Raw genomic sequence first — 19,060 nt, forward strand, 5'->3', positions numbered from 1 at the left:
GGGGCAATAGCGACAAACCAATAGCGGTGACCCTTTTGCAACGACGAGTCATCGCTAAAGATTACATTCGGGACATTTAGCAGCGACGACACACGAATGATCATTATTCTTGTAGTGACACTTTCCGGTGGAAGGTTGATTTTGTATCACGATTCCGAACTTACAAAATCAGAAAGGAAAACATATATTTTATTAGGATTCTTGTGGTGCATAATTGCTATATATCTTGATTACGGGGTAGTAATATTCGACAAATGCAAGTTGATCTCAGTCAAATTTGACGTTTTTTATGATAGTCTACGAATAAAGCCACATGATATCATCTATAAATATTATCTTAATGATAAGAATACACAATTATATTTATTTATCATGATATTTACAGTTTGTGTGAACCAAAAACATACACGTTGTGCATAGTAAATGTCTAGTTATTTTGACATCTTTTTTTAAGTCAACACCAAGTAAAGTTTCCAATACCTTTTTTGACAATATTAATAACTACTAGAATTGAATATTCACTCTACTTTCTCAACAGAACCTCAGTAACTAATTTATCAAAGTTGAGATAAGACGACCCCTCAATAGCAACAGCTTCTTCCGCTTTCTTCTTCCATTCCAAAGCCTTAGATTTCATCATTTTCCCTTTCTTCCCATCCATCATCTCCCTCACCTGAGCTTCCACCTCCTCTCTCTTCACATTGGAATCAATTTCCATTCCAATCCCCCACTCTACACAACTATAACGACAATTCGTTTGTTGCTCTGCAAAAAACGGCCAACAAATCACTGGAACACCGCTGCTAATACTCTCAATAGTCGAGTTCCATCCACTGTGTGTCAGGAATGCCCCAATTGCTGGATGCTTCAAAACCTTCATTATATAGAGAATTGAGCTATTTAATGACCGATTTAAATTTATTCATGATATGGTAAACATATTTCCATCAAGGCTAAAGCTTGAACGCCATCTTAAATGATATGTTTCTTAAGTATTTAAATATTTTGTATATAGTTTTGGTTTTATTACTCAGTGATTAGAAAGAATTAATATCACCTGTTCTTGAGGACACCAACTAGTCACCATGCCTCTCTCTTTTGTCTCGTCAACAAACTCCGGTGGCATCATGGCCTCACTGCCTCCGACAATGTCGGGCCTTGTAATCCACAAGAAATCTTTCTTGCTATTCGCCAGTCCCCACCCAAACTCGATGAGTTGTTCTTTTGTCATGACTGTAATGCTTCCAAAGTTAACGTAAACAACTGAACCAGGGTCTTTGGTGTCAAGCCAACTGATGCAGCTCTCATCTTCCTTCCAGAGGTTGGAGCCAATGTGTTTGACCAGGTCATTTTCAATATGTTGTTGCATCAAGTGTAGTGGGCCTATGGTGAAGGTTCGTGGATTTAAGGCAATTAAAGGGTTAACACTATCTTCTTCTAAAGCGTCGAAAGTGTTGAGCACCACAGCGGAGCCTCTAGGGATAGCTGAAGATTCCGTGATGAGATAGTTCAACATGGTGTCGTTTATGTCTGTGGTTCGAATGAAACTGGGGAAATCCTTTAATCGGATGTTATTCATTCCAGGAATCCAATCTAAGTTTGTCTCTAAGTACCCATTTGTTACCTCGCTCATATCTGTATAATTTCAGCAGTTACAATTTATGAGTATCTAAATGTAGAAAGGTAAAACATAATTTAGTTATAGGAAATAAATAATCTATTATAATAAATAGAAAATCATTCGTCATATGTCAATCTCACTTTTAACGATTATCATTTTATAATATTTTTAACTAAATAATATTCACATGTTAATTTTTTTATAAATTTTTAAAATTAAAAAACTACATAATACTTATACTTATAAATACGTAAAGTATTAAATTTAATAAATTTGAGAGTAAATTGCAATTAATAGATTTCTTCGTTTCTTATTTCGAATTTTAATTTTCAAAAAAAATATTGTTTACAATTTGATATTTAAATTATTTTTAATCAATCATATGTAATACACGAGTCTTATTTAATTCATATGAGAATTTAATTAATAATAAGTATATATATAAAGTGACAATTAAAAAGAAAAATGTTTATTATGGTTTTAATGAAATTTATTGACAAGAAAAGTATTTAGGGTCTTGTTATATATATATATATATATATATATATATATATATATATATATATATATATATATATATATATATATATACAAAGAGAAAACAAAAACCCTAAAAATCATAAAAATACATTAAAAAAACTACTTATATATAAAAAATCTTTTTTGTACTTTTTATTTTTTAAAATCGCTCATTTTTATATAAATTCACTGAATTGTTTTTGGAAAAAACCAAAAAACATAAGAAAAAAATAAAAAATAAGAAATCATTTTTCAATTTTTTTTATTGAATTTAGAAAAAAAAGATTCGACTTTTAAGAATATAAAGTAAAAAAAAAAATGTAATCTTTAAGTATTTTTATGCATTTTTAAGATTGTTAGGGTTTCTTTAAGTCTTTTTTTTTTTTGTTTTCCACATAACCCTTTCATATATATATATATATATATATATATATATATATATATATATATATATATATATATATATATATATATATATATATATCCGCCATGACGCATCATAGCTATAAGGTTTGTATCTGCCGTCAAACTTTACCAAAACATCACCTTAACTGATATATATGTATAAAAATGAATAATAATTGAAAATATATATAAAAATATTAATTATATATACCAAATTATCAGCTTATGTTATGACTTACAAACGATATAACATACCAAAACTTGATAATTAACATTGTTGTCAAGTTACACTTTAGGTTATTTAAAACATTGGTGCTCCAAAAAAAATTTATATATGAAAAGCTGTCAACAAATAAGACAAATGACATCGCTACATATGCATTATTTAGGTTGTCTTTTGACAAAGTAGGAATTTAAGTATAATAAAACCGTTATATAATGAAAAAGCAAAAGTTATGGCACAAAATAATAATATCATTAATTGGAAAAGATAAACAAGTTCAATCATTTGACTGGAAAAGGCCAGCGATCACGATAGTTTTGGGAATTTGGAACTTAAGAAAACAAGAACAAGGACAGTAATTTCACCTTTGAGGGGAGTATAACCCCTTTCAACAAGATCACGATAGTGAGTGTAAGCCAAAACTCCACAAGTGCTCGGCGTCCAGAATAATACTTCTGGCAACCCAAACTTTTGGGCAGCTTTAAGCGTAAAGCTCATGCAACCATCGGATATTATACAGGTCGGAGGTGGCACGTCAGACTCCTCGCCACCTTTAAGCCTACTGATCAGCTCACAGAAAGGTTCGAAACTGTGCTTAGGAACAGATTCACAGATGGCCGGAATGGACTGGGTGGCTTCGACATCAGAGGATGGAAGACCATCGGGGATGGAGTAGAAACGAAAATCGGGCAGACCATCAAGGGAGGAAGAACCTCGGGATCTGAGCAGGCGCTTATGGTTGTAGTGGGTGTTGACGAAGGAAATATGGAAGCCCTTAAAGTGAAGGAGCTTAGCAAGTTTCATCATAGGGTTGATGTGGCCTTGTGCTGGATAGGGGATGCATATGGCGTGTGGCTTACCCAGTTCTGCTATGGAACCCATCTGCTCCTGTATGTATTTTATGTGTATTGAGGGAGAAAGAAAGAAGCGGTGGTAGTATTTATAAGAGAGAAATTAAGAGCATAAATTGAAGGTTAGCTTAATTAATAATATCAACCGGATCAGTTTTTTTTGTTTTTTTGTTTTTTTTTGAATTTGATTGTTTAAGTTAGGGGTAAACATGGTTCGGTTTAGTTTGGTTTTTTATTAAAATCGAAACCGAACCGATATTTTCAAATTTTTTTATTTTAGTAAAACAAAATTGTCAATTTTTTTTTTTTCAGTTTCGATTTTTCGTTTTCTATCGGTTTCTTGGTTTTTGGGGTTTTTTTTTTTTTTTTTTGGTTTTTCTCCTTCAACAAATAACATAAATACAACTTTTGGTGAGCATCAACATATACTCTCCCTAGTGTTTATGAACTATCCGAAATACATTTTAATTTTTGTTGAAATATCTTTTATATGTTACAATGACTCACTAACATGTAAGTAGACAACGTTGTAAGTGGTGTACATTTCTTATACTTTCTTTCTTTTAACTTAATTTATAATCTCAACAAAAACGATACGGTTCTAAACAATTATTAGACAATATACGTTCCATTTATATAGGTATAACGTGCTTATAAATAGTGGTGCAAACGAGCTAATCTACTCGCGAGCTACTCGAGATCGGATCGTTAAAAACTCGACCTGAAATCGATTTTAAACGAGTTCGATCCGAGCTCGAGCTTAATATTAAGCTCGTTTATTAAACGAACTCGAGCTCAAGCCTATGTCATTAAGTTTGATTAGGCTAGCGAGCCTAAACGAACCTTTATATAATATAATTTAATATTATTTAAATATATTAAAATAAAAACATATCAGGAAAATTATGGACTTAGGATATTAGTAAATGAGCATGTTAACGAGCTCGAGTCGAACTTAAGCTTATTTAGACACGTTAGATAAAAAACGATTCGAGTCTGAGCCCGAGCCGAGCTTGTATAATTCCTTATGAGCTCGAGCCGAGCTCAGTACAAGGAAGCTCGAATCGAGCCGAGCTCGAGCTCGAACCTTATATAACTTAAACGAGCCCGATCCGAGCATTACCAGGCTCGGGCTCGACTCAGCTCGTTTGCATCCTTACTTATAAATATTTTATTCAAGTATAACATTAAACTAATTTGGATATTCGAAATACTTTAATGCATGAAATCGAAAGCATGTTAGATAAAAAAATCTCATCATAATTTTTTGAAGAACATCACAGTAACAATTTTATGAAAAACATTACAATTAAATCCATTCTCAGAGTAAACTAAAACATATATATTTGATACTTCAGTTATTTAGGTTTTTATATTTAAAAAACAAACCAAACCATATATATATATATATATATATATATATATATATATATATATATATATATATATATATATATATATATATATATATATATATATATTTATTTATTTATTTATTTATAGTGTAAAAAAAACCAAACCGTTGGTTTTTCAAATGGTTTGGTTTCAATTATTTGGTTTTTTTAGTTTTTTTTCGGTTTCGATTATCTTACACACGTCTAGTTCAAGCATGGGCAGAGACATTATCGGAGCTGCTGGATATATAGGATAAGGCTTTGAAAGTTTAAAACCCCACACATTCAATTTCTTTTAGTTATGGTACCATTTAAACCGTTAAAAGGCGGTGGCGGTGGTCAATTAACGGCAACTCTAATTTTTCTTTTTCTGGTTTATACAAGATTGCTAACTTTATTTATCAATAACAAAGCTATTTTTAATTTTTTGTAATCTGTAAATTAATAATAATTTTATTAAGAGTAATTTGGTACTGTATGATTAAATGCAGGATCAACTAAGGAGCCATTAGTTTTTTTTTTTCCAAACAAAAAAGATAACTTTTATTATCCACATAACATCTTGTTAATGATAATAATAGGGAAGATGATATACACCTTCAACCTAAAAAAAGAGAAATGTTGAAGAACCAATTAATGGAAACCTAAAAAATATGATATGTTGAATTTAATATGTAAAATTTGATTCTATAATTTGTGATTATGAAGAAAGAGTTTCCATCTTATTATGATATATGTCCCCTTATCATAAAATCATGGTTCCGCCCTAGAATTCAAGTAATGTCGTTGACATAAATTAAATTAGGTATTAACTTAAGAATAAATTAGATTTGTCGGTCAAAAAATAATAATTTTCTTAATAGCAAGAATTTATTAAAACATCAAGAAAAATGAATTACAAGCTACAATAGATAGAATTATCAACCATGAGTTCCAAGACAAAGATCTCCCCACTTAGCTTTATTTTTAAGCCACAAAAACCCTAAAACTTTGATATAAAAAACAAGAAAGAAGAGAAGGGTCAAAAAAGAATAATAACAAATAAAAATTAATAATATAATTCCTAGTTTGACCTAATTTTATTGGGTTTGTGATATTTTATATGCCTGCAAAAAAACATAGCATGTTTCACTTTACCGAAGATTTCTAATAACTAATTGTGGGCGGCTCCAAAATGAAGCCACAACTTCAAAATTAAGTCCGTGTTATTGTTCATAAATGTTATATATATATATATATATATATATATATATATATATATATATATATATATATATATATATATATATATAGGTTCAGGTTCATTTGAGACCATTCTAATTTTGTGAGACCGTGAGATCAAATTTAAAAATAATTTTAAAATACAAAATAAATGGAAAAATTCAAAAATTCTTTTTTTAAATATTATTTTCGAAACTTGAATTAACTAAAAAGAATAAAAAAAATAATAAAAAATAATAAAAAATTCCATTTTTTTTTTGAAAAATACGTGAAATATTCTAAATAAAATATTACACTGACATATTCTAAAAAATAATTTAAAAATGCAAAATAAATGGAAAAATAAAAAATTGTTTTTGTAAATATTATTTTCGGAACTTGAATTAACTAAAAAAAATAAAAAAAAAATTCTATTTTTTTTTTTGAAAAATATGTGAAATATTCTAAATAGAATATTACACTATACATATTCTATAAATAATTTTAAAATGCAAAATAAATGGAAAAATTATTTTCGGAACTTGAATTAACTAAAAAAAATTTTAAAAAAATAGAAAAATGCGTCTCACAGTCTCACAAAATTAGGTCGTCTCACATGAACCTAACCCTATATATATATATATATATATATATATATATATATATATATATATATATATATATATATATATATATATATATATATATATATATATATATATCGAGAGAGAGAGAGAGAGAGAGAGAGAGGTGGGTTCAATTAAGAAAGTAAAAAAGGTTGAGAATAGGGGAATTATTCTCAACCACTCATTTTATCTAAGCATAAAAAGATACGGTGGCAAACTTGTAAATATGATAACAACCTTCAATCTCAAATACTTATATGTAGATAATTAGATTACAGTTCAAACTCATTCATCGTTCATCATCCAAATTTCTTCTCCAACTTTCAACAATCATCGAGATTTCTTCAATTAAACCATTATCAACATCATCTAGTGCTAATCAATCATCGATCTTCGTCAATAATCAACACGATTCAATAGTTAACAACAAAAATTCATTTTTTGTTCTTTTAATTCAACCTTCAATTGTGTTTGAATATGATCACATCTTCAACATCTATGATTAATTATACTCCCAACGTTATTAAATCAACAGCATCGATAATCTACAAAAATCCACTTCATATCATTTATTCAACATCGATTATCAAATAAAACTTCAAAATTAAGGTTAGAAAAAGATCAAATCGTTTTTTTTTTTTATTTTAAATTTCATATAATTCTCTATCCATCTACTCTTTTGTAAGATTTAAATAGTCAAAATATCATGTTTTTAACATTTTTAAAAAAAAGTTAAATTATATGCACTCCAACTGTTTAATGAAATGCATAAACTAAATTATCATGTTATATTCATATATGAATATGTTTTCTCAGTATATGATTATTAAAACAAAAAAACAAATATGCAAGTATGTATGTTATTCATATGTGAATAACATATAAAAATTATGTATATTTGTGAAAATACCTGGTAATATTTATATGTGAATATATTGTGTAATATTCAAATGTGAATATATTGTGTAATATTCATAAGTGAATATATCATCTAATATTCACAAATGAATATACTATGTAATATTCACATGTAATATACCATGTAATACTATGTAATATTCAGATATGAAAATATTATCTAATATTTATAAGTGAATATACCATCTAATATTCACAAGTGAATATACTATGTAATATTAATAAGTGAATGCATCATCTAATATTTAAATATGAATATACTATATTTATTATATGTTATATTCATATATGAATGATACTTTAATTGTAAAATAATAATAATAATAATAATAATAATAATAATAATAATAATAATAATAATAATAATAATAATAATAATAGTTTTTATTCATAACTGAATAACGAATGTACTGTAGTAAAAACTTGATTCATTTTTATTCACTTATAAATAACAATAACTGAAAATATAAAAAATATAAATTTTTTATTTTATTTTAAAATTATATCAATATAGATGTCTATTTGTAGAGAATAAACAATCATGAATTTCGGTATATTTAAAATCATTTTTCGATAAAAATAGCTTCTTAAAAATTTTTAAAAAAATGAAAAAACTATGTTTTTGTATATATTAAGGTAATGATTAGCATAGTTTAAGGAAATATGCTTTGCTGGAAAACACATGTCTATTCATTTTCCATTTCTGCTGGTACGATGGAGGCTTTTGCGGCAAAAATAAATGAGTGGCTGAGAATGATTCCCCCATTCTCAACCTTTTTTTTTTTTCTTAATTGAACCCTCCTATATATATATATATATATATATATATATATATATATATATATATATATATATATATATATATATATATATATATATATATATATATATTGAAAGATCCTGTATAGTGGTTTGGTCTAGGTATAGTAGTTAATAGCAGTAGGGGTGTGATTGTAACTGTTTTGTTTGTAGTTTACGGTCAGACTGAGTTTACGGCCGTAAACTCTTTACGGCCGTAAACTCTTTACGGCCGTAAACTCTGTACGGTCGTGATTATTTGTCTAGCCTATAAATAGGGGTTGTGTTAGTCATTATTGGTTGCTGATTTTTCGTATTCTTCCGAGTTGTATCAGACGTTTTATAGCATTTAAGCGTATGCAAGCTTGGTATTTCGTTCTATACTTGCTTATTATTTCGTGTTTGCTTCTGTGATTATCTTTGATCATTGGTAGATCTGTTTTCAGGACTTTACAATTGGTATCAGAGCTATACCAGTGTCAAAGGCGTTTCACAGCAGCATAGAGGGATTTATTCCAGTCGAAATCAAAGGTTCTTGAAGTTTACGGCCTGAGTTTACGGCCGTAAACTCTTCTTCACGGCCACAAGTGCATTCTTCGAAAACGATTGTCATACACATCATTCAAGCTTTCGTGATCACATACTGATTCTGGCATTTAATTGAGTCGTTTTTAATATAAAAATCGAATTTTTTTTAATTAACTTTCGTTGACCGTAAACACGAGCATTCACGAAAAAGCGATTTTCTATTAAACGATAATTACACCATTTTTTTTTTGAGTTTAAAATCAAAAGGTATAATTGAACCCTAAACTCGAGTTTACGGCCAAAAAAAAAAATCAAAATATTTTTTTAAATATAAATCCTGACCGTAAACTCCAGTTTACGGTGTAAAAATAGTTTACCGCCGTGTGTTTACGGCCTGGAAATTTTACAGTAAAAGAAATTTACAGCCTTTAAAATAAAAAAAAATAAAAAATAAATAAATTATAAATAATTAAAAATAATAATAATAAAAAATTATTTTTTAAAATGGATTCACAAAACTCAACTCAATACCAAGAACTTGATGCTGTGATGGGTACAACTACACGCATTCCAAGACTTATGTCCGCTGATGGTTTCCCCGAGTGGAAATATAGAATTTAAAAGTATATAAAGATGAAGGAATTTAAGATTTGGAAATGTGTTTTAAAGGATCCAGTCAGAATCACCACTGTAATTGGGGGCAATGTGGTCGACAAGAAAATCGAAAACTACACTCATGAAGACTTTGAGAGTATAGAAGAACAAGAAAAGGCATTAGCCATTTTGACTATGGCCTTATCGCCAGACATTGCTCAAGGATTCAGAGAGTATACTTCTGCTAAAGCACTGTGGGAAGCTCTCATTGAAGTATATGAGGGAAATGAAGACATGCGAGAAAGTCGCCAAGATATGCTGAGACAACGCTTCAACATGTATAATTATGTTCCCGGAGAGACTCTCGAAGCTCAGCTGCAGCGATTCACAACTCTCAACACAGAGATGACTGTGGCAGGGATATTCTATACAAAGTCAGAAATCAATAAGAAGCTACTAAATGCACTCCCAAAATCCTGGGACATGAACGTAGCAGTGATTAAGAAGACTAAGGATCTCAATCGCCTTTCCCTAGTTGAAGTGATGGCTGTCATCAAAGCGTGTGATATTGATGACAAGCAGCGAGAGATCAATCATGTGAATTCCTACTCAGCTGCAAATCTTGGGATTTCGACTAATAATGCTCTCTCTTCTTTCTCTTATACTTCTGCAGGTTCAACTACCCCTTGCCCACAAGTCCAACCTCTCATGTCTACTCAAACTGTTCCATCCTCAAATATAGCCTCCTCATCAAAGGGGAAGGAGGGTGATGAAAACCTTGTCTTTGCTGCAGGGCTTGTAAATTGCTACAATGCTCTTGTAGCTGGAGAACTTCCACCTTAATTGTCATTTGCAGATCTTGATCAAATCCATCCTGAGGACGTTAAGGAAATGGACATCACATGGCAAATTGCCATGGTTGTATTTAGGGCAAAACAGTTTGCCAAAAAGACAGGGAAAAACAATTGCGGCATGAGCGCTGACAAGAAGGTTGGATTCAACAAAGGAAAGCTTCGATGATTCAATTGCCACGAACCAGGGCATTTTGCTCGTGACTGCCCACACCTTGATAGAAGGGTCAATAATGACAGAACGATGGTTGCAGTTGGGAACAACCGAAGCAGTGGTCAAGCAAATAATGAAAAGGCTATGGTTGCACAGTCATTTGACTGGGATGATCAAATACAAGCTCTAAATTTGTCTGGACCAAACAATGCTCATCTAGCACAAGTGAAGGATGACGCTCAAGCAGGGACTGCAGAAGCTGAAGACAATATGATGAAGCTGCAATTTGGCTTGATGGTATCTTCTTCACATGAACCACATTCGTCCAAGGTAAGTCCTCTATCGTGCTCTAAAGCTTGTGCAGATTATGTGAAAACTTTACATTATAAAATTGAGACATTAGGAAATGAAGTAGAAAATCTTAGGATTCTTCGTGAACTCAATGAAAAATTACTAAGAGACGTAGAAGATCTTAGATATGAAGGGTACCGACTTCGAAAGGGACAAAAACAACTTAAAGCTCAACTAGAATAAAAAATTAAAGACTTTAGGAAACTTCAGGAAGACTACAGCAATAAATGTGAAAACTTTGATTATATGGTCAAACAAAACGCTGAACTGGTTACTGAAGTTGAATCCTTGAAAGGAAAATTTGAGACCGCCAAACTTGACATTAGAAAATATGATCTCTCAAGTGAGGTGGTTGCAAATATGATAGACCAAAGTATGCAGTTTAAAAGGAATCAGTCAAAAGGTCTAGGGTATAATCATGTACCCCCTCCTTTCAATCATTCATACGAGTCCAAGCCCCTGTCCAAAGAAGAGATTGCCAATGAATCATTCATGATTTATGGCAAGCCCTCCGATTTTATTTCGGGAGGATTTATTAATGTTGAAAGTACTAACATTTCTACTTCTACTGCAGATCAATCCTTGAATCAGTCAAAACACAAAGTTGAAGGATGTGTTTCTGAAAATAAAACCGAGTTCAAACCTGAAGATTTCATTTTAAATAAAGACAATTCTGTGTTAAATATTTTAAGTAACAATATCTCTTGTGATGTTTTTAATTGTTCTGATACATTAGTTGCTACCTCTGATACAGTTTTGAATGTTTTTAATATTTCGGATAAATCTGTGAACAGTTTGGTTGACAATTTGAATGTCTGTGATAAAAATGTTGAGATACCACTAGTTCCACAACCCTCAATAAATATAGCACCCTCACTTGCCTCACAACCTAATAACAGTGCATGTTTCTATGAGCCAAGCAAGGGTGTTTGTAGGGAAAACAAATCTGATACAGGCAGCACAAGTTCTAACAATAACAATCAGATCTGTTTTAATTGTGGAACTAAGGGCCATATTGCTAGAAATTGTCTTAATCGAATGTTTGTGAGTGATAATCTTCCAAGAGGAGAGAACGAGTTCAGAGGAAGATCTTTAAATAGAAATTCCTCTAGAAATCGCTCTAGAAATGATGATTGGGTAGATAAAAGAAATAAAAAATGAGATATTTTTCACAGACATAAAAGGTTCTTTAATCACTTTGTCCCAAACAGTCTGCCAAAGAAGAGCATAGTCTCACCTAGGTCCAGCTCATCCCAAAGCAATAGTGAATCTTCAACCAATTCTGGTAGAAGTAACACATGCTTCAAGCAGATTGTTAGACATAAAATGACAAAGTTGACTGAATTTTTCAAAAAACCCAATTATAAATGGCAGCCCAAATCTACTCCCAATGCATCATCTGTATCCTCAGAGAAGTTCATGTGTAATAAATCTGAAAAGGCATCGGGATCACCCAAGAAGATCATGACCTGGGTGCCCAAATCTAATTAAACCCGCACATTTTGCAGGGGCAGTTGCGGGGAAATGTCATCAGACCATGGTTCGTCGACAGCGGCTGTTCCCGGCACATGACAGGAGACATCACCCAATTGAACAACATTCAATCATTTAATGGGGGATACGTCTCTTTTGCGGGTGGAGATGGAGGAAAAATTACACAAAAGGTCACGGTGTCAAATGGAGTTCTGAGTTTTGAAAATGTGAATTTCGCTCCAGAGTTAAAACACAGCTTGCTAAGTGTCTCGCAGATCTGTGATAAGGGCTATTCTATGCATTTCACTGACAAGGAATGCATGATCTTAAAGCCAGGCTTTGTCATCCCTAAAGAATGGATTCTTGTAAAGTCGAAAAGGGATGGAAATGCTTATATTATCCATATGAATAGCAATCTCCCAGAGCAAGTTACTTGTTTGTTCTCAAAGATCTCTGAGCAAACTGCAATGTTGTGGCACCGAAGATTAGGTCACGCTAACGCCAAAAATCTCAATCGTCTTGCAAAGAATGAGATGGTCCGTGGATTACCTGTCAAAGACTTTATCACTTTTGAGAAGTGTGTGTCATATGCTCAAGGAAAGCATCATCGAAAGCCACATTTGCCAAAGCAAGTTAACTCAATAAGTCAGGTTCTACAACTTCTTCACATGGATTTATTTGGTCCAGTGAATGTGCTAAGTATCAATAGAAGCTCTTACTGTTTAGTTGTGATTGATGATTTCTCTCGCTTTACGTGGGTTTTCTTTCTATCTAACAAAGTTGGCGTCACTGAATTGATCAAGAAGTTCATCATACTTGTTGAGAATCAGACCAATCAAAAGGTGAAGGCACTTCGTACTGATAATGGAACAGAATTCAAGAATTCTGTTCTCAATCACTTTTGCTCTGAGAAGGGGATCCTGCGTCAATTTAGTTCAGCTCACACAGCTCAACGAAATGGTGTTGCTGAGAGGCGAAACAGAACACTTAAAGATGCTGCAAGGACGATGGTGTGTGACTCCAAACTTCCTGTTTTCTTTTGGGCAGAGGCAATAAACACTGCCTGTTATGTTCAGAATCGAGTGCTCATCAACAAAGCTCAAATGAAAACTCCATATGAAATTTACTATGGTCACAAACCGTCAGTCAGTCACTTTCGAGTATTTGGTTGTCCTTGCACCCTTCTTCACCTAGATGCCAATCCGAAGTTCAATGCCAAAGCTGATGACTGCTATTTTGTTGGATATGCTACACGTACTGCTTATAGAGTCTACAACAAGAAAACCAAACAGATTGTGGAATCCTATGACGTACGTTGGTTGGAAGAGAATGAGACAGACGCAAGAGTGGGTCCAGACTGGTTGTTTGATTACACAACACTCTTCAAATCCTTAAACGTGTATTCAAATGATGTATCCAGAACTGATTCGCATTGGAAGAGTATCTCTGAAGATGAAGACGAAGAAGTTGTATACCAGCCTGTATCTCACTCTTCTAATTCATCAAAAGGGAAGTCTAAAGCTTCAACTGAGGGGGAGCCTTCTGCTTCAACTAGGGGGGGGGGGGGCTTCTGCTTCAACTGAGGGAAAACCTTCCGCTGCCATAGAGGGGGAGTCTTCTGCAACATCTTCGGAAAAATCCTCTACTACTTCTCAAGGAAAGTTGTTCCTGGAACATGACAGTCCTCTCTCAGACCACACTGATTCCTCTGATGCTGAATCGAGACCTCTCTTATCATTCAAGAAAGAGCTTGTTCCAAATGATGCTTCCGCTGTCTCTTCAACCCTGATGGAATTACTCTTTCCTGACCTTATTGCAGATGAGTATGTTGCAGAACCATCTGGTTCTACTCAACATGCAAATGAAGGAGGTCTTAACATTCACACTCTACCTGTCTCTATCAATGACATCAGCCAAGAAATACCCTCTAGGGTTCAACGGGATCATCCGATCGAGAACGTTATCGGCCAGCTAGATAGTGGTGTTAAAACTCGAAGTCAAAGTGGAGACGTGAATACATGTTTGTATTCTTGTTTTATCTCTCAAATTGAACCCAAGAATGTAGAAATGGCTCTAAATGAACCTAGCTGGGTGGATGCGATGCATGAAGAATTGCATCAATTTGAAAAACTAGGTGTTTGGAAGTTAGTTGAGTTACCAAAAGGCAAAAAGTCTCTTGATACACGGTGGGTCTATCGTAACAAGCAGGACGACTCAGGGGTCATTGTGCGAAACAAAGCTAGACTGGTAGTTCGCGGGTTTCGACAAGTCGAGGGTCTTGACTACACTGAGGTTTATGCTCCCGTAGCTCGCTTGGAGGCTATTCGTATCTTCTTAGCGTATGCTTCATATATGAACTTTACTGTTTTTCAAATGGATGTCAAGACTACCTTTTTGTATGGCTAAGTGAAGGAAGAAATCTATGTTGATCAATCTCCAGGGTTTGTCGACCCAAAGTTTCCTAATCATGTTTATAAGTTGGACAAAGCGTTGTATGGGCTGCATCAAGCTCCTAGAGCATGGTATGCAACTCTAACAAATCATTTGCTCGAACATGGTTATACACGTGGTACTATCGATCAAACATTGTTTATAAAGCATGTCGACAAGGACCAGATACTTGTTCAAATATACGTCGACGACATAATCTTTGGATCAACTAGCAACAACTTTGCAAGGAATTCGAAAGTGTAATGAAGAAAAGATTTGAAATGAGTTCTTTGGGAGAGATGACCATGTTTTTGGGGCTTCAGGTTAAACAGAATTCAACCGACATCCTTCTTCATCAGGCCAAGTATGTGGAGGATATTCTTGAGAAGTTCGCACTTCATGATGCTAAATCTGCCTCAACACCGATGGCTGAACGACCCCTCCTGACTCCAGATCCAGAAGGCGAACCCGTAGATCAAACTCTTTATCGATCGATGATCGGATCCCTGATGTATCTCACTGCAAGTCGACCAGACATAATGTTTGCAGTTTGTCAATGCACACGCTATCAGGCTAATCCTAAACTCTCTCATCTTATTGCTGTTAAAAGAATCTTTCGATATATCAAAGGAAGCCCTAAACTGGGTCTTTGGTATCCGAAGAATTCTGAATTTATTCTTTATGCTTTTACTGACAGTAATTATGGAGGTTGTGAGCTTGACAGGAAATCAACTTCAGGAGGATGTCAATACCTAGGTGACAGACTAGTTTCATGGCAATGCAAGAAGCAGCACACTGTCTCGACCTCGACAGCAGAGGCGGAATATGTGGCAGCATCAGCTTGTTGTTCTCAAGTTATTTGGATCCAACATCAGCTGTTGGACTACTTTTTGAATTACTTAGAAACCCCTATCTATTGTGATAATGAGGCTGCCATACAAATTGCTAAGAACCCAGTACAACATTCTAAAACCAAGCACATCGATATTAAAATTCACTTTATCAGAGACTGTTATGAACGATCTTTAATTCGAATCGAACAAGTCCACACTGATAACAATGTGGCTGACTTGTTCACAAAGCCTTTTAACAAAGCTCGTTTTGATGTGCTTGTGGGATTTCTGAAAATGATACGTTTTGAGGATTAAGTTTTTTTCTTTTTTTCTTTTTCTATGTTTGTTTTTATATTAAAAAAATGGCGTCTTTCAATTACACAAAAATCCAAAAATAGTGTAGTATTGTGATGGGAAATGATATTAATAAGTGATAAAGGACGATCTGAATCGGCGTAACGTACCTAAGTTGAATCTTCTACGCTCTGTGCTCGATGTGCTGGTAGGCGCGAAAGATTTTTAAAAAAAAGGGGACTTGACTAGGAAAGTTGAACCTAATGAATTTAAGGACTCGACAAATTTTGACCTAGTTAGATCCATTTAATCTGACATCACGACGCTTGGATAGGTTGAGCAGGGAGATAAACATGAGAATCTACTCGTCACACTAATTGAACCCGTACTTGGAACCATGGCTTAACTTTTCCTCGATGTGCGGATTCTGTCCTTAATTCCGGTTGGATGGGGCGACTGGTAAATTCCGATAAATTAGGTCTGTAGAAAATCGTTTTCTTTCTTTCTTTCTTTCTGTTAGCGATATGTTGTCTCCTTTGCGCGACTTCTAATCCGACCTGGTACACAACATATGCAACTCCATTTCTCTGTAGGTAATATATATATATGTGTGTGAAAACCTTCTCATCTGCTAGCCATATGTTGTCTCCTTTGCGCGACTTCTAATCCGACCTGGTACACAGCATATGCAACCTTCTTCTTCTCAACCCCTCTGAAGTAGTTAGCAATAGGATTCTGTATCCCTTCTCTCTCTGAATGGTTGTCTGCTCACCCGGTGTAAGGAGTACTTTGGAAGTTCTTGATGGCTGGGGCATATCAGGAAGCAGGAAACACGTTCCAGTGCACTTAAAATTGAACACATACAGATTGTCTGTAGATCTCACTGCTCGATTTAGGTGGACAACAATATCCCTGGTTGTAGTCAATTAAATGGTCATAAGGTGATTTCACTTAAGAGTTAGGAGTTATCAAAATTACCAAAATTTTACAATTAGGTATATGCCCGAATCATGTCATTGGTAAAAGGTCCAAAAATGTCACAAATCCTCCGCGCTTAAGTGGACCACGATACTGGCAATCGGTCAAGACGAAGATGTGAAGACAAGGGTACTGATAAGTAGAATAAGGACGTCAAATAACTTTGATCCAAGCATCACAAAAGAAATAGCAGTTAAAGTTTTTTTTATTTTATTTTAATTTTAATTTTAATCTTATTTTATTTTATTTTATGTTTAATTTTATTCTTATTTAATCTTTGCAACTTCAAATTTTATGTTAATTTTAATTTTATTTTTATTGTTCTATTTAGATTAGTTTTATTTTTCTAGCATTTAAAATTATGGTGTGTTAGTTTTCTATTTTTAAAAGGTCTTTTTTATTTAAATTAATCCTCAAAAGTTTTTTAATTTACTGGTGAAAAATTGGAAATACTGGGTAGCTATCAGGTAAGAGGGTAAGAAAGAAAGAAAGGTAAAAAGGTAAAAGGGGAGTTCACGGCCGAAATCTCCCCACTCAACAGTTTCCGACCGCAAACTATCTCCCCAAAGCTCTCAAGGTGTCAAAAATTTTATCTTCGATTTTCAGAAAAACGAGTACATCATCGTGAAGGTAGCATCGTGTAGATCTCGAATATATATTTTGTTTCACAGTTCATCATCGCATTGTGTAAAAAAATTAAAAAAATCGAGTCGAGGAGTTTACGGCCGTAAGCTTAGGCCGTAAACTCTGAAAATTGATGATTTTGATTCGACGTTATTTTATTATGATGCTATCTATCTTTATGATCACGACTATATGTTTTTCGTTTGTTATTTCAAAGAGAAAGATTGATTTTTAGCCACTTTTCGGAGTAAACATTCATAGGCCGTAAACTCTCAGTTTACGGCCCGTGAATTCAAGTGCAATTACCCTGGATTGTTTGAAAGACTTAAATGATAAATGTGCATCGTGTTTTCGAAGTAATTTCCAGGCCGTAAACTAGAGTTTACGGCCCAAGAACAAACTGCCGATTCAAAATAATTTTGATTGGGTAACGATTGCGTGTCTCTTTCGCTTAGACCGTGAACCAAAAAGTTTTTTTTTGGTGTTCCTTAGGCCATAAACTAGAGTTTACGGCCAAAGAACCAATGTGTTAAAAGTTTTTTTTTTTTTTTTTTATTTTTTTTTTATTTTGATCATATTTTTATTGTCCTATTTTTTTTTTGTCAAAATAAGTTGGTGTCGGTTTCTTACAATTACGTTTGAGTGCAGGCAAATGGCAAATCTCAGGTTTGCAGACATGCACAATCTGGCAATCGTTCTTGCTGATCCACCTGTCGTACATTCCGATATGCTATCAATGGTTCACAGGTTACGTGAATGTTGTATTGCATCAGCATTAACTGTCAATCCGGTGGTATATCAGAACATTGTTCGTGAATTTTGGGAAACGGCTAGGACGCAGATGGATGAGGATGGAAATTTCTTGGTTGCAACGAAGGTACAAGGACGAGACATAGTGATCAATGAAGGTTTTATTAGAGATGCGTTGTTGATTGACGATCAACCTAGTTATCCGATGGAGATCGGTATCGAAGATGTTCAGAGAATACTACGACGAATGAGTTATGAGGGAACCTACCCGCCAACGTTGAAAAAGCTACTCCATCCGTATTGGAGATTTTTAGCTCATGTGTTCATAAGTTGTGTATCGGGTAGAAGAAGTGGAGCTGATGAAATTTCTCAACGCACAACTGGTGCGTTGGTGTCTTTGGCTGCAGGAATTCATTTCAATTTCTCGAAGTTCATCCTAGAGGAATTTGTAATAAACATCCGGGCATCAACGAGGGATACCTTTCTCCAATATCCCCGCTTCATTCAATTGTTTGTCGAGATGCAGTTTCCTGAGGTTAGAAAGGCGGGGGACACTTTGGATATGAAATCTTTGGGTCCACATACTGTGGGACTCATTAAACAAAATAGAAGAGGAAAAGTTGTCTTTCGAGGGCGTTATCCATC

At 33.6% G+C, this 19,060-nt stretch overlaps 1 protein-coding gene across 1 annotated transcript; it reads right to left on the bottom strand.

Moving 5' to 3' along the window:
* Positions 1–341: 341 nt before the first annotated feature.
* Positions 342–3,697, bottom strand: LOC145004340 (UDP-glycosyltransferase 85A8-like). Its single transcript, XM_078963234.1, has 3 exons — positions 3,134–3,697; positions 1,058–1,635; positions 342–874 (listed from the first exon to the last, which is right to left on the bottom strand). The coding sequence occupies exons 1-3, from the start codon at positions 3,648–3,650 to the stop codon at positions 524–526; spliced, it is 1,446 nt and encodes a 481-aa protein (XP_078819360.1). The 5' UTR covers positions 3,651–3,697; the 3' UTR covers positions 342–523.
* Positions 3,698–19,060: the final 15,363 nt, after the last annotated feature.

This window comes from Lactuca saligna, chromosome 7 (genome assembly GCF_052625555.1).
Source record: "Lactuca saligna cultivar CGN05327 chromosome 7, ASM5262555v1, whole genome shotgun sequence".
NCBI lineage: Eukaryota > Viridiplantae > Streptophyta > Magnoliopsida > Asterales > Asteraceae > Lactuca > Lactuca saligna.